The sequence below is a fragment of the Pleurodeles waltl genome, chromosome 12, assembly GCF_031143425.1.
Source record: "Pleurodeles waltl isolate 20211129_DDA chromosome 12, aPleWal1.hap1.20221129, whole genome shotgun sequence".
NCBI lineage: Eukaryota > Metazoa > Chordata > Amphibia > Caudata > Salamandridae > Pleurodeles > Pleurodeles waltl.
The window spans coordinates 47304980-47331218 of NC_090451.1; the positions used below are offsets into that span (position 1 = coordinate 47304980).

The 26239-nt window shown below is 49.2% G+C and overlaps 1 protein-coding gene across 8 annotated transcripts in view; it reads left to right on the forward strand.

Annotated features, from left to right (window-relative positions):
- MYO9B (myosin IXB) overlaps nucleotides 1–26239 on the forward strand; it is a 337738-nt gene that overhangs the window by 69873 nt on the left and 241626 nt on the right. For all 8 annotated transcript variants that reach the window (XM_069215688.1, XM_069215684.1, XM_069215681.1 and 5 more), the window contains exon 2: nucleotides 4441–5334. In XM_069215688.1, the coding sequence (XP_069071789.1) occupies nucleotides 4498–5334 (837 nt within the window). In that variant the 5' untranslated portion in view covers nucleotides 4441–4497. The remainder of the gene's footprint in view (nucleotides 1–4440; nucleotides 5335–26239) is intronic.

Below are 26239 nucleotides of genomic sequence, written 5' to 3' on the forward strand. Positions count from 1 at the left end.
GTCCATCCCCTCTCCAGCCCTTTCCCCTGCGTGGTGTAGATGTTACGTCTGGTACTGGGTTCCTGCTGTTGTACAAAGGGCCCTTGTTTGGGGAAACCTTGCACAAGTATTCGGAGCCCTTCTTGGACCAGGAATTTCTGCTTTGACCCCAAGCTCTGTGACTCAGGAATTTTCTTCGTGAGACTTGCACAAGTCACAATTCGGGATGAATTGAGGTTGATCGTAGTTTTTCGTCTGAGAACTTTGAGACTTTTTCCCTTCAGAACTAGGTAAGTCTTGCACATTTGCAAGAGTGGCCGCGTTTACATGGCATGGAAAACAAGCATTGACTGCCAATAGGTTTCTCCTTTGGGACCTACTGGCTTCGCTGAAGCTTTTGGTCGATTCCGAACAGCATCCATAAAAAGCAATGCTTTCGGCCAAATAAAAGAAAGACTGACGCGAGCGCCTACAGAATGACAAGGGTGACATTTTCTTTTATTTTTTATTGACTGATTTAAGATGGTGGGGGCAACTTAAAGTGGTTAATTAAAAAAAAAAAAAAAATCTAAGTGTGCGAAAAAGCTTTTGTGATGGAACAGCAGCAGTTTGCTGCATGGACATGCAATTTTTTTTTTTTTTAAATAGCGGATGTGGGGTCAGCGGATGATGGAAAGCGACGAGGGCGGGGTGTGTTGGAGGCACAAAAGACAAAGCAACATTCGTGTCTGTGGGGAGAAGCCCACAACAGAGAGAGCATCACAGGGGCAGGGGAAGAGCACACACATGCATGCGTTTGTTTTATTTTTTAAATTGCCTTTCCTCGTGTCCCTCCTGTGCTCCTCTCTCCCTTCCCTTTTAACTTGCTTCTTTGTTTCCTCTGTCCTTCCACTACCAGTTCTTTATTTTGTAAACTCGCTCTTTTACCCTGTCTCTCTTTCTCTTTCGCTTACCTTACGTTTCTATCTGTGTATCAGTCCCACTTTTTAGCTGTTGACTACAGACCGCTTTCTGCTGACTGTGAAAGAGCTCTTGTGGACGGTACTGAAAACTTACAATGAGTTTAGAGCCTGCACATTGCATGGCTTTGTTGGCTTGCTTGTCAACTCCCCTTTTCATGTTTCTTATTCAATAGCTTTCCCTCCTCTTCTTGTGTTTGTCCCTCCTCTGGAGCATAGCCTCTTTACTGTCACCTTGAATAGATAACTCATATCCTTTTAGAACTTCAAGGAACTGCTTTTTCCTTTGTCAGAACTTCTTGCAACAGCATATGCTGCTTCCGTTTTGGTACACCTCCCTCCAAAGACCCCCCCCCCCCCCGACTTGTGCATTGTTGTCCCCACACATGCCTGCTTTAAAAAAAAAAAAATTTTAGGTTGCGTGTGCAAGCGCGCAGACGTGTTGTAATCTATCAGTGGGCCTTTAACCACACCCACGCACCCCCATGCACGTCCATCACTATCACTCGTTCACGGGCTTCTTTTCCAAAATCCTTTGTTATCACTGGTAAATGCTTTACGTTTGTCGCTCTTTGGGGCAGTTTTGTCACCGCCTTTGCCATCGACCCTGTTACATGGATAATTGCATGTTCGCCTACCAGCGAACTTCTTTCTCCATTTGTGGCTCTCCTTCACGCTCATGGCGCCATGGTGCTTTGAATCGGCTCGCTTATATCAACTGTTTTACTTTTTATTTTCAATGTATGTGGCAAGAAAAATCCAATTAGGAACTTACAACGCTAATAGTTGTAACTCGAGCAAACGTGAGACCCATTACAATGCAAATGCTTGTTTTAATTTCTTATACTCCTTCCTCGAGCCGTGTGGGTCTGGGTGATTCATGTCAGTTTTGGGGAGAAGTCCTGTCATCAAGGCCTCTCAAGCCACTTCTGGTGCCAGCAGATGTTTGAGAGACTGGGAATGCAAACCCCAACTCTGTCTCTTTTTCTGGAGGGCCAACTCGCTCTGTCTGACGCACCTCCATCCGCCCCCCACCCCCTCAAGTCTCTGGAGGATCCCTATCAGCAAGGAGACTTTTTGTGTCTGGAGGGTCTCTCTCTCTCTCTCTCTCTCTGTCTCTGTCTCTGTCTCTCTCTCTCTCTCTCTGTCTCTCTCTCTCTCTGTCTCTAAGACACCCCTTTCTCCCTGTGTCTCACTTTGCTAGCTCAGTTACCCTCCAGCTGAAGAGCTTCTTTCTGTCTCTTGAGGGCCTTTCACTCTGGGGGATCCCTGTCTTTGGAGGCCCTTCTTCTGTAGCCTGTAGATGGGTTCTCTCTGAAGCCACATCACTCCGGCATGTCTTTCGAGGCACATTACGAGGAGGAATTAACTTTCTAATTAATAGGAAGTGGCCTGCTGGTGCTTATCATACAGTTGATTTATTGGACGGCAGGAGCGAGGTTGCAGGTCTCACTGTGAAAGGTGATGTCCAGGAGATGATCAGTAGCTGAGAAGGTGCTGGAGGCAGCCGTCGAATAGTTGTGCTTGGTTTTCCTTAATCACATAGCAAAAGAACTGGTTACACTATATCTATAGCTACCCATCTAGCTATATATATATATTCGTCAGTTGTTAATGAGAACCCCAAAGCATGTTGTAACTCATGCTGTCTGCCATGTTCTTCTCCCGCTGGCTCGCTTTTCCCTATTTTGGTAGGATTGGTAAATTTGTTCTTTCAGCATAGCAGGTAGCAAGTGTGAGCCACAACCATTACTTAGTTTTTAACTGTAGTTCTTTTTTGGAATATTGTGGAGGTTTTTTTTAATGATGTATTTAATTTCCAACCCCCTCCAAAGGCCATTTGCAGCAGGGGTTGGCCTCTGACCAGGCCCTGCTGTTAACCAACCACAGACAGCCAACCCCTGTGTTGCATGACCTTCGGCCCTGTGTCCAGAATACTGTGGGTAGCTGGACCCTGATGTGCTCAGCTTGCGGCCATTTACAGCAGAATGCCACACTCATCACTTTGTAGTTTGGTTCACCCACACTTGTAAATGAAAAGGCACATCTTGATTTCTCTGCGCTACAGCTTTGGTCCTCATGGAAGAACCTGCACCGAGTTTGGAACCCCCGAAGCTCCCGCAGCTAAAGATCACCCGCTGACTTGCATACACTCCAGTGGAAGGGAAAATGGTTGACTGTGGTCAAAAAATGCGTTTTCATATTGTAGCACCCACAGCTATTTATTTAAAAAAACTATATTTCATTGATTTTGTAGCAAGGTGTGTTTTAGATCGTTATTCCACATATTAATGGTGACAGCGATCCGATGTACACTCGCCAGTTAGAGAACAATCTATACTCACAAGTTGGTAGTATAACTACAACCAGTGGTAATCCTGAAAACCAAGAGCGGCCCGCTCTGCCCTCCGTAGCGATAAACAAAGGCTTCTGACCAAATGGACTCTAGAAAGATCTTTAAGGGTCATACTCCTCCTCCCGAGGTACTTGGAAAATAGCACGAAGAATGGGGCGGAGGGTTGGGTGGCAACTCCAACATTTCAAGAAAATACTTTTGTCCCCTTTAAGTAAGGCAAGAAATGTTGACTATCACTTGTGGTAAAATTGGGCTTCATGTTTCTGATGAGCGGGGTACTTGGTGTATGGTTGTCTTCTCGCAAAACTCTGGGAGGGCAGTAGGTATCTATTTCTACGCCTATATTTGATAAAATAGTCTATTGTGGGACCTGTAGTCTTTATTTATTCATTTTACTTCAGTTGAACCCGCCAGGTTCACGTTTCTCCGTGATGTGAAAAAATTAAAACCCCAAACTGGACACATGGTGTTTTCCTGACACTGAGCGATCAGCCATCCCTACACCAGTTTATTGCTGTTAAGGATCTCCGTATTCCGTTTTAATATTATTTTAATGCAAATAGGAAACAGCACGTTTTCAATGTTGGTATTATTTTACAAAAACGGGAAACAAACAAAAAAGTAAGCCTTCTTCTAAGTGACTCTTTATGCTTTGTCATGACTGCCAGGCCTAGGTCTCTGCTGATTAAGTTAAAAAAACACAGATGAGATTTCCTTAAGTTGCTGTAAATGTGGACATGAGTTTGTGCTATTTTGCGGATGACTTCAGGTGAGTGTGCTGTATCTTACAGCAGTTACTATCACTCGTCCTTGCCTGCATTTCATCCCTCAATGTACAAAATATAAATTCCTGGAAACCTCTTGGAAACCATGCTCCCTAGAGCCTCATATCTAGCTTGTTGAGTTAGGGCATCCAATGAATAAATGCATTTTCCTGATGTTCATGTAAAGAGAGCTATTGATTGGGATCAGAGCTCAAATTCTCAGCAGGTAGAAGTAATTATGTTTTTTGTGCTCTGATATTCGTCATTGTCCTGCATTTTATCCTTGGCAGTGAGCGCTATCATCATTCAGCTATGTTTGAGAGTCCGCGCATGTGCAGCGTCTACATTGCCTAGTCAATGAAAGTCTTCTTTCTCTTTTCAGGTGCTGACTGTGGTCCGCTAACCCTGTACGTTATGCTGAGCCGGGGCCTGGTTCAGGATGAGTTTAAAAGATGCCGGCGACAGGGGATCCGAAGGGAAGGCACGCTATCATCTTTATATTTACCCCCAGCTCTCGTCCGAAAGCCATGGTTGTTGTATCGTCGTTGCCTCCAAGGAGTCCACTGCCTCAGAAGTGATCAAGGACGTGATCGAACGCTTGAATCTGGACTTGACCAGATGCTACCTCCTGGCTGAGGTGAAGGAGTCTGGGGGCGAGGAGTGGGTGCTGGATGCTAACGACTCTCCGGTGCAGAGGGTCCTGCTGTGGCCTCGCCGGGCCCAGGAGCAGCACCCGCAGACTGACGGCTATTACTTCCTGCTGCAGGAGAGAAACTTAGACGGCTCCATCAAATATGTCTACACAGGGCAGGTGTCGAAGGAAAAGGAAGCTCGTCAGTTGGTTGAAAGGGGCTTCCTTCCCCGGCGCCAGGAGGACTATGATGATTTGTGCAACCTCCCTGAGCTCTCAGAGACTAGCATTTTGGAAAACCTTAAGACACGCTTTGAAAAACATAAAATTTACACCTACGCTGGCAGCATTCTCATAGCCATCAATCCCTTCAAGTTTCTGCCCATCTACAACCCTAAGTATGTCAAGCTGTATGACAACCACCAGCTCGGGAAGTTGGAGCCACACATCTTTGCCATCGCCGATGTGGCGTACCACACCATGCTGAAGAAGCACATCAACCAGTGCATTGTCATCTCTGGTGAGAGTGGCTCCGGCAAGACGCAGAGCACCAACTTTTTGATCCATTGCCTCACGGCGCTCAGCCAGAAGGGCTACGCTAGTGGAGTAGAGAGGACCATTCTGGGCGCAGGACCAGTCTTGGAGGTAAATTGATCCTTTGGCATCATGTAGATCCATTAATGCACTTGTAATAGTTCTAAAAATGCTCACCCGCAAGTGGTTTGATGAATGTGTCCAGAAGCCTTCAAGAAGCATTTTATCTTCAGGCCTAAAGTTCCTGCTGTGTGTCTCCTATCTCCCACCCAATCTAATAGACTCTCTTCTAGGTCATCATAGGTCTCCCTTCCTCCTCTGAAAACACGCTCAGGTCTTTCTCTTCTGGCTTTCTTCCTGCTCTCAACAGACTTTTGCTAAGTCTCTTCTGGTTTGCTTGAGGCTGTCTAACCTTTTGATAGTCTTTCCTGGCTTGCACCCTGCTCTCAGGAGATGTCTTCTAGACTTCATTGACCCCTCCCTTTCTGCGGAACAACTGGCAAGACACTCCTGAGTCCCTCTCTGCTCTCAGCAGTCCATCTGTTGAGTTTCCCTGGCCCCTCTTTCTACAGACTGCAGGCCTTCTTCCAGGTTCCCTCCTTGCTCTGACGAAGGTGCCCTCTGCTTGTTTCCCCAGGATTTCCCTCCCTGCTGGTACCAGACCCTTAGCTACGCCTCCCTTGGCACCCTTCTGTCAGGTTACCTCTGCTTGTCTCCCCTCCGCCCCTTCTTATCAGCAGACCCTCTCTTAGGGCTACACTGCCTGCCCCCCCTCAGGTGACCTTTACTTGTCCCTTCTTGCTATCAACAGACCCCCTGCTAGGAGTCCCACGATCCCTTCCTCTAAGGTGACCCCGGCTTGTCTCCTCTGTTCCCCTTCTTGTTATCAGCAGACCCTCTCTTAGGGCTACACTGCCTGCCCCCGCCCCCCCCCCCCCAACCAACCCCCCAGGTGACCTTTACTTGTCTCCCTGCTCCCCTTCTTGCTATCAACAGACCCTCTGCTAATGCAAAATCCTTCTCGCAGCACAAAGATTGTCCTGGCTTCACACCTTTTTGTGCATGGCCTGCAAATCCTCTGGTGCAGCCCACAAGATCATTCACTGAATGTGCGTAGGCCTTGTGATTCTAGTGCGCATACTTATGCAGTACTCGTGGTCAGTACAAGAATGGATTAAAAGTGGCCATCCTGTGGTCTTGAGATTTTCACAAATCCTTGTTGTATTCTAACAATTCAGTGCTGTGGAAGTGTACGGTGGAAATTAAGAATTTCACAAAGTAGCTTCACAAAGCCACCCTCAATTAACAGTCTTCTATTACTTGGCTTACCTGTGCAGTATACATTGCCTCTCTGACTGGTGCTAGTCTCATTAGAGCTCTTACCTTGGGCAGCTGGATAGGTGAAGGGCTCCTGTTCTTTCTTCCAGCTGCCTCCTGACAACCTGGGCTATACTTTAAGCATTCAAAGGGTTAATGTGTAACCTAGGGATTCAACAGGATTCTTGTTCTGAAGACCCGTCACTGAGTTTGGGAGGCCCACAGTAAAGTTGAAACCGTAGCGTAATGTTAAACATAGTGTGAAAAGAATTTAGTTGTCACTTTTGTAGCCTGCCCACCTTATTTAAAAAGACACAAACTTAGGTCAGTGATGTAAGGGCACAGTGAACAGTATCCTCCCCAGAGGCTACCAAACCTCTAACTTCTATCTCAGGACTTGTTGAAATGTAGTCCCGATGTGGTCTTGTCAAAAAGCTTTTGATGAATCTTTTTTTTTCTTTAATTTATCGTTTAGATTGTTGAGCTCAGTCTCAGAGATATTCTTTTTTCACCTGCCTCTTTTAGGTTGTATGTCTGTTTCACAGGAGGACATTTTGCAGTCAACATTTCCTTCTACTTGCCTCTGTAGCCCCCAAAAGGGGTGCCTTCAGTAAAATTGTTACACATATGGTAGTCTTTTGTTGGGTTGTATATTTTGAGCCCCCTTTGAAACGTTTAGACTTTCGATTACCAATTTCCTGATGGTGATTTTGGATTTAGAAATAAAGACTACAATTTGTAAGAGGTCATCAGTCGAGGACTACCACGGTGTCTCATTAGTCACAGATGAAAGCCTGCAAAGTCCTCTGTAGGAGGCTGGACTGGCTTGCAGTGAGTACCAAGGGGTACTTGCACCTTGCACCAGGCCCAGTTATCCCTTATTAGTGTATAGGGTGTCTAGCAGCTTAGGCTGATAGATAATGGTAGCTTAGCAGAGCAGCTTAGGCTGAACTAGGAGACGTGTGAAGCTACTACAGTACCACTTAGTGTCATATGCACAATATCATAAGAAAACACAATACACAGTTATACTAAAAATAAAGGTACTTTATTTTTATGACAATATGCCAAAGTATCTTAGAGTGTACCCTCAGTGAGAGGATAGGAAATATACACAAGATATATATACACAATAGCAAAAATATGCAGTATAGTCTTAGAAAACAGTGCAAACAATGTATAGTTACAATAGGATGCAATGGGGAAACATAGGGATAGGGGCAACACAAACCATATACTCCAAAAGTGGAATGCGAACCACGAATGGACCCCAAACCTATGTGACCTTGTAGAGGGTCGCTGGGACTATTAGAAAATAGTGAGAGTTAGAAAAATAACCCTCCCCAAGACCCTGAAAAGTGAGTGCAAAGTGCACTAAAGTTCCCCTAAGGACAAAGTAGTCGTGTTAGAGGAATAATGCAGGAAAGACACAAACCAGCAATGCAACAACTGTGGATTTCCAATCTAGGGTACCTGTGGAACAAGGGGACCAAGTCCAAAAGTCACAAGCAAGTCGGAGATGGGCAGATGCCCAGGAAATGCCAGCTGCGGGTGCAAAGAAGCTTCGACTGGACAGAAGAAGCTGAGGTTTCTGCAGGAACGAAAAGGGCTAGAGACTTCCCCTTTGGTGGACGGATCCTTCTCGCCGTGGAGAGTCGTGCAGAAGTGTTTTCCCGCGGAAAGAACGCCAACAAGCCTTGCTAGCTGCAAATCGTGCGTTTGGCGTTTTTGGATGCTGCTGGGGCCCAGGAGGGACCAGGAGGTCGCAAATTGGACCTGAAGAGAGGGGGGACGTCGAGCAATACAAAGAGCCCTCACTGAAGCAGGTAGCACCCAGGGAAGTGCCAGAAACAGGCACTACGAGGATGCGTGAAACGGTGCTCGCCGAAGTTGCACAAAGGAGTCCCACGTCGCCGGAGACCAACTTAGAAAGTCGTGCAATGCAGGTTAGAGTGCCGTGGACCCAGGCTTGGCTGTGCACAAAGGATTTCCGCCGGAAGTGCACAGGGGCCGGAGTAGCTGCAAAGTCGCGGTTCCCAGCAATGCAGCCCAGCGAGGTGAGGCAAGGACTTACCTCCACCAAACTTGGGCTGAAGAGTCACTGGACTGTGGGGGCCACTTGGACAGAGTCGCTGGATTCGAGGGACCTCGCTCGTCGTGCTGAGAGGAGACCCAAGGGACCGGTAATGCAGCTTTTTGGTGCCTGCGGTTGCAGGGGGAAGATTCCGTCGACCCACGGGAGATTTCTTCGGAGCTTCTGGTGCAGAGAGGAGGCAGACTACCCCCACAGCATGCACAAGCAGGAAAACAGTCGAGAAGGCGGCAGGATCAGCGTTACAGAGTTGCAGTAGTCGTCTTTGCTACTATGTTGCAGGTTTGCAGGCTTCCAGCGCGGTCAGCAGTCGTTTCCTTATCAGAAGGTGAAGAGGGAGATGCAGAGGAACTCGGATGAGCTCTTGCATTCGTTATCTGAAGTTTCCCCAGAGACAGAGACCCTAAATAGCCAGAAAAGAGGGTTTGGCTACCTAGGAGAGAGGATAGGCTAGCAACACCTGAAGGAGCCTATCACAAGGAGTCTCTGACGTCACCTGGTGGCACTGGCCACTCAAAGCAGTCCAGTGTGCCAGCAGCACCTCTGTTTCCAAGATGGCAGAGGTCTGGAGCACAATGGAGGAGCTCTGGACACCTCCCAGGGGAGGTGCAGGTCAGGGGAGTGGTCACTCCCCTTTCCTTTGTCCAGTTTCGCGCCAGAGCAGGGGCTAAGGGGTCCCTGAACCGGTGTAGACTGGCTTATGCAGAATTGGGCACATCTGTGCCCAACAAAGCATTTCCAGAGGCTGGGGGAGGCTACTCCTCCCCTGCCTTCACACCATTTTCCAAAGGGAGAGGGTGTCACACCCTCTCTCAGAGGAAGTTCTTTGTTCTGCCATCCTGGGCCAGGCCTGGCTGGACCCCAGGAGGGCAGCTGCCTGTCTGAGGGGTTGGCAGCAGCAGCTGCAGTGAAACCCCAGGAAGGGCAGTTTGGCAGTACCAGGGTCTGTGCTACAGACCACTGGGATCATGGGATTGTGCCAACTATGCCAGGATGGCATAGAGGGGGCTATTCCATGATCATAGACATGTTACATGGCCATATTCGGAGTTACCATTGTGAAGCTACATATAGGTAGTGACCTATATGTAGTGCACGCGTGTAATGGTGTCCCCGCACTCACAAAGTTCAGGGAATTGGCTCTGAACAATGTGGGGGCACCTTGGCTAGTGCCAGGGTGCCCTCACACTAAGTAACTTTGCACCTAACCTTTACCAGGTAAAGGTTAGACATATAGGTGACTTATAAGTTACTTAAGTGCAGTGTAAAATGGCTGTGAAATAACGTGGACGTTATTTCACTCAGGCTGCAGTGGCAGGCCTGTGTAAGATTTGTCAGAGCTCCCTATGGGTGGCAAAAGAAATGCTGCAGCCCATAGGGATCTCCTGGAACCCCAATACCCTGGGTACCTCAGTACCATATACTAGGGAATTATAAGGGTGTTCCAGTAAGCCAATGTAAATTGGTAAAAATGGTCACTAGCCTGTTAGTGACAATTTGGAAAGAAATGAGAGAGCATAACCACTGAGGTTCTGATTAGCAGAGCCTCAGTGAGACAGTTAGTCACTACACAGGTAACACATTCAGGCACACTTATGAGCACTTGGGCCATGGGTTACCAGGGTCCCAGTGACACATACAACTAAAACAACATATATACAGTGAAAAATGGGGGTAACATGCCAGGCAAGATGGTACTTTCCTCACATACAATACCTTAAAACAAGAGTAGGATGGTATTTGTTTAGGAGATTTTCATTCTTTCCTAGAAGAATCAAGTCTTTTTATTTCACATTTGAGAATGCCTTAAAATACATACTTTTTTTTCAACAAATATGAGAATGCTTGTTGAAAGCAACAAGTTGGATAGGCTAGTATAGAATCTGGTCGTCTGTAGTTAAAGCTAGAAAAATACTTAACTTGCGTTAGATGGGTTTTTATGCTGAAGATTAATTTTTTTATTCCTGTTTTAAAAGCAACTTTTTCTGTGGCTTGGTTGGCTGGCCGCACATTGCAGTGCCCCACTGGCTGTGTACCGCTCATCACACCTTGCATTTTGTTTATTTTTCATGGGTGCGAATGCTAAGTAAAAGGAATACGGTAGGTTTTAATTATTAAAATGGATTTTCATGGCTGGAGCCCAAGCATTAAGTGAACAGGAAATGATAGCTACGGAGCTCATTTTGTAGACTTCCCAAGGGCTCAGATCTATAGTTTATGTAAATACCGTATTTACCCTGAATTATGGAACATCCACGACATGGCCTCTTTCTCTCTGATTATGGGTTTGGTCACCGCTCCTGTTGTAGTAGCACAGTCTCAAACACCTTTAGGGGACTCGTGAGAGGCAACTATCTTTTAAAGACTTAAAAAGTGCTTCGAAGGCGTCCTTATGACATAAGAAACTACCAGGTTGATTTGCTGAAAATGCCACTGAAACCCACAGAAAAAGTACTCACTTTTTTTGTTGCACACAACTACTCTCTCTCTTCCCCACATTCCTGCCCATGGCAGTGGTACCGGAGCAATATTTAGACCAGCGGCATCACCTCTCTAAAATCATTGAGGTTGTGAAAACTCTTGTTGAAGAGGTTGATGATAAAAAAAAAAGTATGTTTGTGTATGAGGAGAGGGTGAAGTGTGTTAGTCACCCAGGAGGGGAGGCCAGGGGTAAGCGTTCAGCTAGTCTAGTGTGCCAGTTAATGGTACGGCAGCTCCGTGGGTTCATGTACCTCCTCCGCAGATCTGCAAACACCTCAAAGCTAGGACAAGACGAGTAACTCACTGGGGAAGATGTTGCGTTAACGTGCAACAGCATACAGCAGGGCGGTGTAACTGCCCATAATTCAACATAGCGTGCAACATCATACAGCAGGGCGGTGTAACTGCCCATAATTCAACATAGCGTGCAACATCATACAGCAGGGCGGTGTAACTGACCATAATTCAACATAGGGTACAACAGCATATCAGCAGGGCGGTGTAACTGCCCATAATTCAACATAGCGTGCAACAGCATATCAGCAGGGTGGTGTAACTGCCCATAAATCAACGTAGCATACAACAGCATACAGCAGGGCTGTGTAACTGACCATAATTCCACATAGCATACAGCAGGGCGGTGTAACTGCCCATAATTCAACCAAACCTACAACAGCATACAGCAGGGTGGTGTAACTGCCCATAATTCAACATAGCATACAACAGCCTATAACAGCATACAGCAGGGCGGTATAACAGCCCATAATTCAACGTAGCCTACAACAGCATACAGCAGGGCGGTTTAAATATCCATAATTTAACATAGCGGCAGGGTGGTGTAACTGCCCATAATTCAACATAGCCTACAACAGCATACAGCAGTGCTGTGTAACTGACCATAATTCAACATAGTGAGTGGCAGGGCGGTGTAACTGACCATAATTAAACACAGCATACAACCGCGTCCAGAAGGCGGTGTAACTGCCCGTAATTCAACATAGCGTACAACAGCAGACAGCAGGGCAGTGTAACTGCCCATAATTCAACATAGCGTAGAACAGCATACAGCAGGGCAGTTTAACTGCCCATAATTCAACGTAGCTTACCACAGCATACAGCAGGGTGGTGTAACTGCCCACAATTCAAGTAGCCTACCCCAGCATACAGCAGGGCGGTGTAACTGCCCACAATTCAAGTAGCCTACAACAGCATACAGCAGGGCGGTGTAACTGACCATAATTCAACAAAACCTACAAAGGTACATTGAAGTCCCCCCTGTCAAAAAGTTATATAAAAACGCCATCTAAGAGCAGACATCCCCGGCTAACAACACAATGAATTGTGGATCTCAAGTGTAACAATTTTTAGTTTGGGAACATTATTTTAATCAGTCAGCCAATCAAAAGGCTTTATTCGATTAAAAACAATCATGAAAGCTTTGCGTACATAAACATCAGTACTCTGGGGTGCACTTACTGTATTAGATGACCAGAGGTAAACAGCAGTGGTGTAACAAAGGCACACACAGTGCGGGGATGCTGAGCTCAAGGGGGATCCCTCAGCACAGCTCCCTGGACTCAGTGCTTAATTTGTAAATAAAAAGGTGCCGGTGCCCAAAGCCCTCCCTCTTAAACACGGGCTGATACAATTAAATGTGCGAACACAGAATACTGAGGCGGTGTAGTCCTATAGCCATTTTGGGCCTATTCAATCCATATAAGCCACTCCCTGCCCCTTCATCTCACTCCTGCAGCTTTCTGCATTCTCCCTTAGTGTCGCTTTTTCGTTTTTCTCTTCCTCCGTCTTTCCCATGTGTGTCTTTTAGTTGCAGCAAATGCTTGAGGCAGAAGAATAAGCCCCGGCCCTGAAAAATAAGTGCTGGTGCTCAGCACCGGAAACAACAAGCACAAATTAAGCAATGCCTGGACTGAGAGCTCCGGAGTCAGGAGTGGGGACCCTTCCTTGTACTTTGTAGCCCACCCCCATCACTTTTCGTGACGCCACCAGTCAGACCATCAAAGAATTTGATTTACGTAATACAGATTTTAAAAATATGACCTATGTAATAAACTAAGTAAACTCGGAAGCATGCACAGAAAATACAAAGCTATTTTTTAGGGTCGAGCCTGCGTTGCATGCGCATGCGTATCGCAGCGAGACACTTTAGTATTTAGAAAAGGGCTCGGAGCCCTGTCAACTTCACGTCAGTGTTTTTCATTGGTTCGTGGGCTTGCCTAATAAAATCTGCTTGCTTTCATTAGCCGAAGGCACGCCTTTTCCGGTGGCTAGCCCTCCTCGAGCGCAGCGACGAAGTACAGAAAACATGCGAGGCTCGCTGTTTTCTGTCCGTCTCGTGGACTACTTTTTCTCTAATTTACAAGCGCGATTTCACTTGGCAGAAGTCGAGCGCTTTACATAGTTAATTTCACTTTTTCGGGTTATGTACATAAATGCACTTTTGCCCGATAGGTGAAAAGTTGGGTTAGGAGTTTACAACGCGATCAGCTCTAACATGAGCAAACGCAAGACCCGTTGCATTGTAAATGCTTGTCTATGGTGGAATCAATAGAGCTTAAGAACTGGTTTTAAAAACTTCTTGAAGTTCATAACATTTACAGAAACAAAAACCCAAAATGTCCTAAAGTTTGCAGGGATGTCTCATTGCAGGGGCAGATGAAAACAGATGCTTCGTCATATCGGCCCAGGCTGAAAGCACAGCTGGGATCTTAGAGTGGCCAGATGAAATGAGCTAAAAGTAATCGTTCCCAGAGACTCTTTACTCTGGCCAATGTATTTCTACGTTTAATGATGTTCGGACGAGGGCATAGTCCCGCCAGAAGGCTTTCTTCAACCCCTCCTTCTCCCTGGATGGAAACATCATTTAAAAAACAATACTAAATCTTAGTTTGAAATGTGTTTGTATCTTACTAGGGTAAAATGATTACTTATTGATTTGTTATTTTGCTGCTTAATAAGATTGTTGCCATGGCACTAGCATCATGAAGCACGCTGTGCTGTGGGCTGTAAGGCATGTTTCTCTGTGCCCTCCTTAAGTATGATGAACTGCACATGAAAGAGAGCTGCACGAGGAAACTGTTCGGATTGGTTTATTATAATCCATTGTTCTCCAAGTCTGGGGGTGCGGAGGCTCTCGTTTCACCCCTTCATCCAGCACCCCCAGGGCTGTGGAGCTCGTATGCAATCAATTGGCTCTTGGAAATGGTAACTCGGCAAGTTAAGTGCTCGCCTCTGACGTCTGTTACAGACGTCGCAGCTTGTTCCGTGTCTACAGGACATCATGCGCCCCTAAGCAATGCAATGTTAACATTAAATTCGCTTTTGGTGCTTCTCTCTTTTTTATTTTTTTTACAGCTCTACGAAACAGTAAAAATCTCTACTAATGAAGTACTGCATCGACACAAGTACAAGTTATTCATTCCCTCCAGCTTACTTTAGAATGCGTTACCTGTGTTTTTAGGATTTATGTGTCCCGTGTACAGAGGGGGCTCTTGGTCGCCCATAAACCACTTTTTGGTGGAGTGCGAGAATTTGTCATGGTAGTGTGTTTTGGCCGTCTGGTTTGACGTTTGCTCTTTGCCCACCATGTTTCTGAGAAGAAGACGGGCCATGGATAGTGGGTGATGCCTCAAAACCGGGCACACATCGTAGTTTGGGGCTTACAAGAAATTGAGGAAATGAAAGCCATCTCGGCTCACGTAGTGGGCTCTGTGCTGCTGGTTGAGAGGAAGCTACAAGCAGATCTTCTAAGCCAACTCCCACAAGACTAGAGTGTTGGTGGCTAACTAGGCGTATTTGCTTTCTACCAGACACTGTGTACAGCGCTGTACATCCCACTGGCAATGCTGGTTTCAGGCACTGAGGGTGACAGGCTAGAACCTTTTGACAGCCATTCTCATGGTGGGAGAAACCTTGGGGAGGTCTTTCTTTCGGAATACTAAAGTAAAGCTCTCCGGCAACAAAAACATAATCCTGTCTGCCTGTCCTGCACGAGACCTGTTTCTTTATTTCAGGCAGTGCCATGGAGCAGATTTTTACTTGAGAACGTTCTGAAGAATCCAGGTGTCTGGTGGCCAAACCTACTGGTGAGCGGGACCTCTATTCATCTGACCTTTCAGCTAGCGGATGGGGTGTCCCTGGTGGACCTGTCCACTACCCCTGTGGCCCAGACCCTGACCTGCCCCTGACATTGTCCTACTGTCCTCCCTCCTAGGTGACACCTGCCAGGATTCATCAATTTTATTGTGCAATGGCTATGGACACTCGTGGCATTTTTTAACATCATTTTCCAAGTTTCATCTTCCTCCTCAGCACGCAGGTAATTAGAAAATTTTATAAAGTGCCATGTGGCCTGGCTTGTACGGTGGGCTGTATTTAGAAACAATATTTGCTCTACATAAAAGTTTTAAGCAGTCTGCATATTGATTTGTAGTTATAGTTACCAAACACTGATGAATTTGTCCTAATTTGACTGAGGTACAAACTCACTCCATTGTGGCATGGTTCACGGCTGGACGCTTGGCCATGAGAGGACTTCAGAAGGAACTGCGTCGAATAAACGTCGTTTTTGCTCCGGGTCTGCGGTCAGCCATTTCGGAAAAGACGAGTGCCCATTGGCGGAACTTCAACCTCCTGGGAGGCCTGTCATTCAGAAGGAGGAAGCAGTTTTTTCTAGCTGCTGCTTCTTTTTGAGGTTTTGTGTAGACTGTCAAACGTGCAAGCACTTCTTTGCAACCCAGCTTAGGAGGCCTGTGGGGATGCTGCTGGCAGGCGTGACTGGGTCAGCTGATGCCACGCTGGCTACTTTTAACCGCTTCAGGCCTCTGTGCAGGATGTGACGCAGTTCTGTTAAATCGGATTAAAGTACAGCAGCTCGGCTTGCACTACTTCGATGAAGGTGACGTGTAAAATGCAATGTTGACATGAGCTTAGGCCTTCCCTGAATTCTTTGGGAAGGTTTATCTCATACCCCACGTTTACATTTCTGTTTTTTACGTTGTTTAGAAGGTCTCTGCAAGATAAATAAGATATTCTTCTCATTATAGTTCCTTTTTTGCATTTACTTTATTAACTTAGGTTTGCCTACTCTGTTCATGTTCTCCCTTTATCTCTCTCCGTTCTATCGTGCGCCAAGTCCCAGTGGCCCATAGCGCCGGGACCCATCAAAAATGTGTGCATTCGGGCTCCTCCTGTGTGGCCTAAGCTGGCCAGGACAGTTCAGCAAAACAAGGAAGATATCTAGTTCCCTTTATCAGGGGGGTCCACAGCTTGTTGTTAAATAGTCTGAAAGACAGGAGCCAAGGCCCTCAGGAGAGCTTTCATTGGCTCCATTTGGAAGCTCTCCGATGCCTGTAAGAGCATTGGCACCAAAGCATTTATAAAGCCTGTGCAGTAAAATCTATACGTTCGGAACTTTTTTCCTCATTGACTTGTTAGGTCTGTTTGTTGTCGACAGACCCATAACACAAGCACTGCACTTCGGGAGGGCATCACGCCCGACATGGAAACCCTTTTCACGTAGGATCCAAACAAAGTCAACAGCCTTCCAACCTCACACCCTACACAGTGTAGCTTGCTACTTATATAGGCGTGCAAATCAGCGCCCCTTCTAGGGGTAGTAAGCTGTATATCCAAGTGCTTAATATAGTACAATTGTTTCCAATAAAACTCTTATTCTTACAGAGTGTCTCTTTTGTTGTCCCACTTCATCCTGTGGTTTATTGTGTCCTGTTTGTTGCAGCCATTGGCTTCAGGTAGCGCCCCTCACATCTGTCAGCTCTCATGCGATTGTCTTTTCCTCTCCTATTGAATGCTTGCATTACAGTAAATGGGGTCAGTTTTATTGCCCCGCCTCAACTCTGTACACTTTGGGTAGCTTCTTGCCCCAATACACTCTTCCCGCCATCACTCCCAGGCCTCCTTTTCATCGCAGTCTTGCTTCGTGGACCTGCCACTCTTGCTTCATCCAGTCCCACGCACCCTCTCTGTATCTCCTTGAGGAAGCCCACCAGCGCTGTCCTGCCGCTGTCTCATCCCCTGTATCCATGCATCTCATTGGTGCCTGGACTCCACACAGACAGTCAACTGCTCCATGTCGCTCGCTGGAATTTGCTTCGCCAATGCTTTACAATTGCACCATAAGTACTGACAGACTATAATCAAAATTAGTACTTCCCGCTTACCTACATACGCCACTCAGTTGACTTAAGTCCTACATGGAAAGACCCACAAAAAAATAACTTTACGTCTGGATGTGCAGTGTTAGACTCATGATGAACATTTTTTAAAGAGCTGAGGATGGATACGCGGTGTGACAAGACTCATGGTGATGGTTTTTGAACGAAGAGCCTGGGTGGAAAACTCATGGTGATGGTTTGTGGAAGGACAGCCCAGGACTGGGTGCAGAGTTTAAGAAGACTCATTTTTAAAAGAAAAGCCCAGGATGGATACCAGGTGTTGGAGTGACACAAGATCTAAGTTGTAGACCTTGAAATGTATAAATGACAGAGGACAGTGACGCAGTAGAGTGCTCTGTGCTGTTACAAGGGATCATTCTGAAACGGCCAAGGGTTGGATGGGCTTTGCGCCCGACGTTTTCATTTCCCAACAAAGTAACTTCTTACGGGAGATGCCAGGGACTGGAGAGGTGTGGTCATTCCATTGCTTCCACCTACCTGAATGTGATTTCATTTATAGGGGAGGTGAGTGGGAACCAAGCCTTCATCAGCCGAGCCCGCCATACAGCTATCTGTCCCTTGCATTTGGCATCAGTCTGTCCTTCCGTCCACCCCTGCCTCTCTGTATTGGTTGTGTGCAGGGATCCCTTTATCTGCTGTCTCTGTGCAGGGAGAGCCTTTCCTCTTGTGTTCTGTGCTCGAGAGCCTGCAGGTCTCTTGGTCTGTGCAAGGGGCTGCCATGTGTATTTTTACTGTGTGCATCAAGGTCCGTGCATGGCTGTCTCTGGGGAGGTTAGTGATGTGATGCCCGTAGTAGTACTGCCTCCACCAGACCAGCTCCCATCCATCCAGCGAGATGCCTCTGTGTCCTATCTTTGTGTACATGGGTATTTTACGCCTGTTGGTCTTTGCACATGGGTGGCTGCATGTCTGTGTGCACGAGTATTTGTAGCTGTTTATGCATGTATGCGTGTAAATATGTTGCCTCCAGCAATCAGTGCTTCTTGCTATTCTTGTTTCGGGTTTTGTTATCCGGTTGTTGTCAGGGTGTGTTCGTCTACTGCACACGATGGCTCGATTTAAGACCAGTACCCCATCCTGGCTCGGTTGATCTTGGCAGTGTGCTGGTGCATCCATGCCCGACCTGTCACTTTTGGTGCAGTGATGAACGTGCACATCTGTCTCAGCCACGTGCTTACCTCCATCCTTAGGTCTGTGCCTGGACTGTGACCCGAGCACCCAGTTTTCAGTTGTTTCTGATTTTTAATGGGAATTAAAAGATAGACAGCGTGTAGACCTAATAAACTGGGCGATTTTACTTAAATAATGGCATATATTAACATAGATTTGCAGTGTAGCGCTAATAGTTACCTGGGGTTGTATAGTTATGTTACATTTGGCTGCGGTATCAAAGCATGTATCCATTAAATAAATGTGGAAATCTACAATATTGCAATGCCGTTTTTCACACAATGCAAAATCCGTGTGGATTAATGCCGATAAGATGGCCTAAAACATAAATATGGAAAAATGGACAGAAATGTTTAAAAACAAAAAAGGAGCCCTGGTTGTAAACCTACACTGGGGGTTCGGCCCGGTGCCCCTGGCTCGTGGAGAGCTTTTTATAACACTGATTCAGGGTTGGCTCACAATGCAAGGCCGCTTGTAGGGCAGTTAGGACTCCAGCTTTGTCCATATCTGGCTCTGAAACATGCAGGAATCTATTCAGACGCGGTGAGTGGTGCTGCCCCAAACCCCCCTCACTGGCTGAGGCTCGGATTCCAAGGCCTGGCCCCCACGGCATAGGTGACCTCTCCTCTGCCCGGATCTGGAGAAGGCGGCCCTCCACGGGGAGCGGCCCCCCGACACTCTCCCGCGGCCTGCCGAGGGGGCCCCCTCTTTCCGCTGTAACAGGACTCGGCGCAGATGAGACCCAGATGCGCCTTGGCGCGGGGCCTGGGCACGGGCCGCGCTCTGCGCCGGAGGGGCCTAGCATGTGGGGCAGTTTTCTGCAGTTACTAGAGAATGGCAGTGTCTTTCCCCCCTTGGTGAATTACCCTGTTGACCCCTCCTCCACAGGTGTTTCTTCGCGCCTGTGCCCCCACAGCAGCCCAGTCTGGTTAGCCAACCCTGAATGCCTCTTTGCAGCCCTACTCAGCACAGAATGTTTACTGACCCCATGCCTACGAAAAACTACCCATTCAACGATGTCATTGATTCGTTGAGCGTAAATGTGAAGTTTTCTACAGAGACCATTGCGGAACCTCAAATCTTAGCACAATTTTACATTTTAGCCTTGAAGAAGTTTTTTTTCAATTATTATTAAAGTACCTGGGACACCCCTTTGCGCTTACAAAATGTGGGGGTTTGTTAAAAAAGGTAACAGACTTCTGTCCACCTTTGCAGCCCTCTCCAGAAGGGCTCTCTGTAGTTAATTGTCGGTCTGTTTGATGTGTCCCTGCTTCTCAGAAGGCCTCTTCCTCGAGGATGTCACAGTAGGCGCACCAGATGAATGGTATCCGATATAATCTCACTGCTGCACGCCACAATTCGTCGAGCGACATGTCCCAACATGTTCAGTAGTGTTAATTATGTCACAGTTAATGCAACAGGCCTCAGTTAAGGATGTCCACAGGCAAACGATGTCAAGGTTCGAGTGGCTGGTGTCGCGATAGGATTAATCGTGTTAAAGATGTTACAGGAGTTGTCCACCCGTAAAGGTTGTCACGGTTCGAGTGGCCTGTGTTTCGATAGGATTATCCCAGTTAATGATGTCACAGGCGTCATCGACCTATAAACAATGTCACGGTTCGAATGGCTGGTGTCACGATAAGATAACCCAGTTAATGATGTCACAGTAGATCTGACATATGTCCTAATCCACCCTGATATCACCAGGTGAAGGACATTCCAAGATTGCCCTGGTTGGTCGGTCATTGATGCAAGGTCGTTGGAAGGGCCGCATTGTTTCTTTACGGTGGGAGCCCAGCACTCCGCGCCGTTGGCATTGTCCCTGCTTCTAGGCACACGGGGTGACGGAGGCATCTAACCCCGAGATAGGCCCGGCCTTTAATCTCCTGTTAGGAGGAGAACGGCGGCCTCTTTGAGTCTGGCCTTTCACTACGTTTACTTATTCATGAAGTTACACAACTCCTTAGGCAGGCTGGGCAGGGGAGAGTAAACGGTCCCCTTCACCGAGGAAGGTGGGGGCACTTTTTGTACATAACTCGGCAAGGTTCCGCGTGACCTGTGATTAGCTCCAAAAGCGGGGCTTACACACGTCTGTGATTGTTGAATGCGCGTTAGCGTTGTCGCTTGGGGCGCCGGAGGAACCCCCCTTCCGAAGAGAAGATGAAATTCTGTTCATTGTTTTCTTAAATAAAAATTGAAAAAAGCTTTAACTTTCAAATGTGTTAAACGCAGTTTTCTCTTTCTGTACACTCGCGAGACGACTTCTGGGCTCAGTTTCTCTTGCAGCCCTCTACACGGCGGAAGGTAGGTAGCCGGTCCCTTCCTTCCCTTCCCAGCCAGCCCCATGAGACTCGGTGTCTTACCTGAGCTCACCTCGTCATACAAGGTGCGCATCCTTTATGGCCTCCGTTTCTAGATCCTCGTTATGGATGGAGGATGGATAACGAGAGGCCAGGGATTTATTTCCTGATGTTTGTCATTCCCGAATGTGGGGCTGCCAGGAGGTTGTATGTTATCCCTTGAAGCCCCTCTGAGCAGTGGAATGTGGCCTGCTCGAAGGCGGTGTTTCCAACCAACTCCCGATTAAGAGTCCCATTCGATGGGGTTGTCATCAGTGCTTAATTTGTGCTTGTTGTTTCCGGTGCTGAGCACCGGCACTTATTTTTCTGCCTCAAGCAAAGCATTTGTTGCAAACAAAAGACAAGGAGGAGAAAAACGAAAAACCGTCACAAAGGGAGAAAGCAGAAAGCTGCAGGTGTGAGCTGAAGGGGCAGGGAGTGGCTGTAAATAGATTAAAGAGGCCCGAGATGGCTTCAGGATTACTCTGCCTCAGTATTCCGTGTTCACACATTAAAATTGCAGCAGCCCCGTGTTTAAAATGGGGGTTTTGGCACCGGCACCTTTTTATTTACAAATTAAGCACTGCTTGTCATGGGGTCCCGATTGCTGTATTCAGCGGTGAAATGCAGAAAGTTGGGCCGTGGCTCACCTGATGGGGGCCCTGATCAGTGTTTTGTGAGGCGTTCCAGGTATATTTGAGTATTTAGTGTTTCCAGCGCTTAGGGCCTCGGAAAGAGACAGAAAGCGCTGTAGAAATGCTACAATAACAGTGTAATGATAGCCAGAGGCGCAGACCCTTTGGCAGCTCTGGTTCACCCACATTATTAAACACTCCGATACAGCCCGGCAGGTGCTGTGTAGGCCACTCCCTCCTGAATGCGGCTCCATCGTCCTGGCCAGGATGTACCACAATCTCTTAGAGTAGTAGAACGGCTGCCCAGGGTCACACCGAGTGTCCGAGACCACTCACGAGTCGCGTCATGCGGGGCAGAAATGAAGGCGCTCGAGGGGGAGCGGTTCTTCAGTCTCTCATTGTTAGTTTGGGCTACCTGCCATGGCACACCTCTACCCACTGCCTCTAAAGCCCCTTGGCACTCTAGCTGTGTGCGCCAAGGAAAGTGACCGTTCTCTTCCAGACTGTTTGCCCTCATGTGAATGACATGCTCCATGCTGAAGTAAAGCACGGCCTGGGGTGAACCTTCAGGCACACCTAGTTAGGAGAGCACCCTGAAGCTGTCATTAGCGGGGAGAATGTTTGGCGCTACATAATGTATAAAAAAACAAAAAAAACACAGAATCCAGCAAAAAATGGGAAAAAACAACAACTCCTCGAGGCACAGTTCCTGCAACCAGCAGGGCTGCTGCCCTAGGGCAGGGGGTGTCCCTTCAGCTGGCCCGGTTATCTCACAGTCCCAGGCCGAGCGGTGGCGGAAGCTCGTGCCCTGCCCAGGTCTGGTGGGCAGGGTTTGTCCTGAGCCCAGAAAGCGTGTATACCCATCAGGAAACGGACACGCTGCTGCTTATCCAAGGCTTTGAATGCATCCCACCCAGGGCTGTGCTTGTGTATGGGGGATCTACCAGGGCCCAGCAGGTGACTGCCTCAGGGGCCGCTAGGCCTGGGGCAGAGCCGGTGTGTGGCTGCGGTGAAACCATCCAAGGCTGTGCATCCCACCCAGGGCTGTGCTTGTGTATGGGGGATCTACCAGGGCCCAGCAGGTGACTGCCTCAGGGGCCGCTAGGCCTGGGGCAGAGCCGGTGTGTGGCTGCGGTGAAACCATCCAAGGCTGTGCATCCCACCCAGGGCTGTGCTTGTGTATGGGGGATCTACCAGGGCCCAGCAGGTGACTGCCTCAGGGGCCGCTAGGCCTGGGGCAGAGCCGGTGTGTGGCTGCGGTGAAACCATCCAAGGCTGTGCATCCCACCCAGGGCTGTGCTTGTGTATGGGGGATCTACCAGGGCCCAGCAGGTGACTGCCTCAGGGGCCGCTAGGCCTGGGGCAGAGCCGGTGTGTGGCTGCGGTGAAACCATCCAAGGCTGTGCATCCCACCCAGGGCTGTGCTTGTGTATGGGGGATCTACCAGGGCCCAGCAGGTGACTGCCTCAGGGGCCGCTAGGCCTGGGGCAGAGCCGGTGTGTGGCTGCGGTGAAACCATCCAAGGCTGTGCATCCCACCCAGGGCTGTGCTTGTGTATGGGGGATCTACCAGGGCCCAGCAGGTGACTGCCTCAGGGGCCGCTAGGCCTGGGGCAGAGCCGGTGTGTGGCTGCGGTGAAACCATCCAAGGCTGTGCATCCCACCCAGGGCTGTGCTTGTGTATGGGGGATCTACCAGGGCCCAGCAGGTGACTGCCTCAGGGGCCGCTAGGCCTGGGGCAGAGCCGGTGTGTGGCTGCGGTGAAACCATCCAAGGCTGTGCATCCCACCCAGGGCTGTGCTTGTGTATGGGGGATCTACCAGGGCCCAGCAGGTGACTGCCTCAGGGGCCGCTAGGCCTGGGGCAGAGCCGGTGTGTGGCTGCGGTGAAACCATCCAAGGCTGTGCATCCCACCCAGGGCTGTGCTTGTGTATGGGGGATCTACCAGGGCCCAGCAGGTGACTGCCTCAGGGGCCGCTAGGCCTGGGGCAGAGCCGGTGTGTGGCTGCGGTGAAACCATCCAAGGCTGTGCATCCCACCCAGGGCCGTGCTTGTGTATGGGGGATCTACCAGGGCCCAGCAGGTGACTGCCTCAGGGGCCGCTAGGCCTGGGGCAGAGCCGGTGTGTGGCTGCGGTGAAACCATCCAAGGCTGTGCATCCCACCCAGGGCTGTGCTTGTGTATGGGGGATCTACCAGGGCCCAGCAGGTGACTGCCTCAGGGGCCGCTAGGCCTGGGGCAGAGCCGGTGTGTGGCTGCGGTGAAACCATCCAAGGCTGTGCATCCCACCCAGGGCCGTGCTTGTGTATGGGGGATCTACCAGGGCCCAGCAGGTGACTGCCTCAGGGGCCGCTAGGCCTGGGGCAGAGCCGGTGTGTGGCTGCGGTGAAACCATCCAAGGCTGTGCATCCCACCCAGGGCTGTGCTTGTGTATGGGGGATCTACCAGGGCCCAGCAGGTGACTGCCTCAGGGGCCGCTAGGCCTGGGGCAGAGCCGGTGTGTGGCTGCGGTGAAACCATCCAAGGCTGTGCATCCCACCCAGGGCTGTGCTTGTGTATGGGGGATCTACCAGGGCCCAGCAGGTGACTGCCTCAGGGGACGCTAGGCCTGGGGCAGAGCCGGTGTGTGGCTGCGGTGAAACCATCCAAGGCTGTGCATCCCACCCAGGGCTGTGCTTGTGTATGGGGGATCTACCAGGGCCTAGCAGGTGACTGCCTCAGGGGCCGCTAGGCCTGGGGCAGAGCCGGTGTGTGGCTGCGGTGAAACCATCCAAGGCTGTGCATCCCACCCAGGGCTGTGCTTGTGTATGGGGGATCTACCAGGGCCCAGCAGGTGACTGCCTCAGGGGCCGCTAGGCCTGGGGCAGAGCCGGTGTGTGGCTGCGGTGAAACCATCCAAGGCTGTGCATCCCACCCAGGGCTGTGCTTGTGTATGGGGGATCTACCAGGGCCTAGCAGGTGACTGCCTCAGGGGACGCTAGGCCTGGGGCAGAGCCGGTGTGTGGCTGCGGTGAAACCATCCAAGGCTGTGCATCCCACCCAGGGCTGTGCTTGTGTATGGGGGATCTACCAGGGCCCAGCAGGTGACTGCCTCAGGGGCCGCTAGGCCTGGGGCAGAGCCGGTGTGTGGCTGCGGTGAAACCATCCAAGGCTGTGCATCCCACCCAGGGCTGTGCTTGTGTATGGGGGATCTACCAGGGCCTAGCAGGTGACTGCCTCAGGGGACGCTAGGCCTGGGGCAGAGCCGGTGTGTGGCTGCGGTGAAACCATCCAAGGCTGTGCATCCCACCCAGGGCTGTGCTTGTGTATGGGGGATCTACCAGGGCCTAGCAGGTGACTGCCTCAGGGGCCGCTAGGCCTGGGGCAGAGCCGGTGTGTGGCTGCGGTGAAACCATCCAAGGCTGTGCATCCCACCCAGGGCTGTGCTTGTGTATGGGGGATCTACCAGGGCCCAGCAGGTGACTGCCTCAGGGGCCGCTAGGCCTGGGGCAGAGCCGGTGTGTGGCTGCGGTGAAACTGCCTTCTTCCCCTTTCTTCTGCATGACTCCAGGCTGCGCACCCCACTGGTAGCAGTTCAGCTGTTGCAAACGACAAATTGGAGCAGAGGCAGCCCCTGTGCTGAGGCATAAGTCACCGTTACCCTGATGACTGACTTCTTCGTTGTCCCAAATCGCAGGAATGACACCAGCTGGTGGTCTATAGCCAGGGCCTCTGGGATTATCTGATGCTTGCAGCATTTGCTACAAAATTATGGATTTGCCACATAATCCATCAGCTACTCCATAATTTAAAGATTTTAACAAAAAAATAAGGTGTTCGTAACCCGTACACATCAAAAGTTACCTAACAAAGCAACATGTGTTGCTGTGTGGTGGCAGGCCCTTTGCAAGCTCGACTGCTCCGCTTTCCATAGGTTATTGCCGTATTTGGGTGAAAAAGCGGCACTAATTAGATGAAGCCTTTAGTGAGGCATTGTTAACATGGGTTAAATAAAAAAAATATTGAAGTACTACTGTCACAACATGTGCCACATAGTTTGCTTTTTGTTGCCGCATGATTTAGTCAAACTTGTCACATAGTTTGGTCCTCTCCTGCGGCATAAACTGTGGCTGTGCCTATACCCATCCTTACTGCCTATGGCTGCACCCTTAGCTCCTCCCACTCTCTTTTATTGGTCATTCAGCTCCACCCAATTCATGTTATTGGGCGCTTTAGCTCCACCCACAGCACGAGTCTTTAGCAGTGCTTTATTTGAGCCGCTGGTTGCCGGTGGGGTGCACCCACACTTATTTTTGGGGACAGGCACTTATTTCTTCACATCAGACATTTCCTGAGGCCAACAGAGGGAAAAACAAACAAAACGAAAAGACCGAGGAAGACAAATACAGAAAATTCGTCACCAAGGGAGAGCGCAGACACCTGTAAGAGTGAGAATGGGGCAGGGGTGCCTCCAGTGAACCGAAGGGGCCTGAGGTGGATTTGGGACTATTCACACTCTGACATTTTATAGCGCCAGCCGCAGGAGTCTGAGAAGCGCTTTGGGCACCAGCACTGGTCCTTAGCCCGCACCCCAGTCAGATAATTGGGCGTTTTCCATCCACGGAGGGCAGCAAGAAATGGGTGTCATTGCCCCGTGGATGCTGGTAGGTACACTCCGCACTCCACACAGATGCTTGCAACAGAGACCCTCCAGTCCCCCTCCCATGGAGTATAACTTCATTTATCCCCTCACATTCCTCCTTCCACCTTGAACTGCACCACGCAGCGC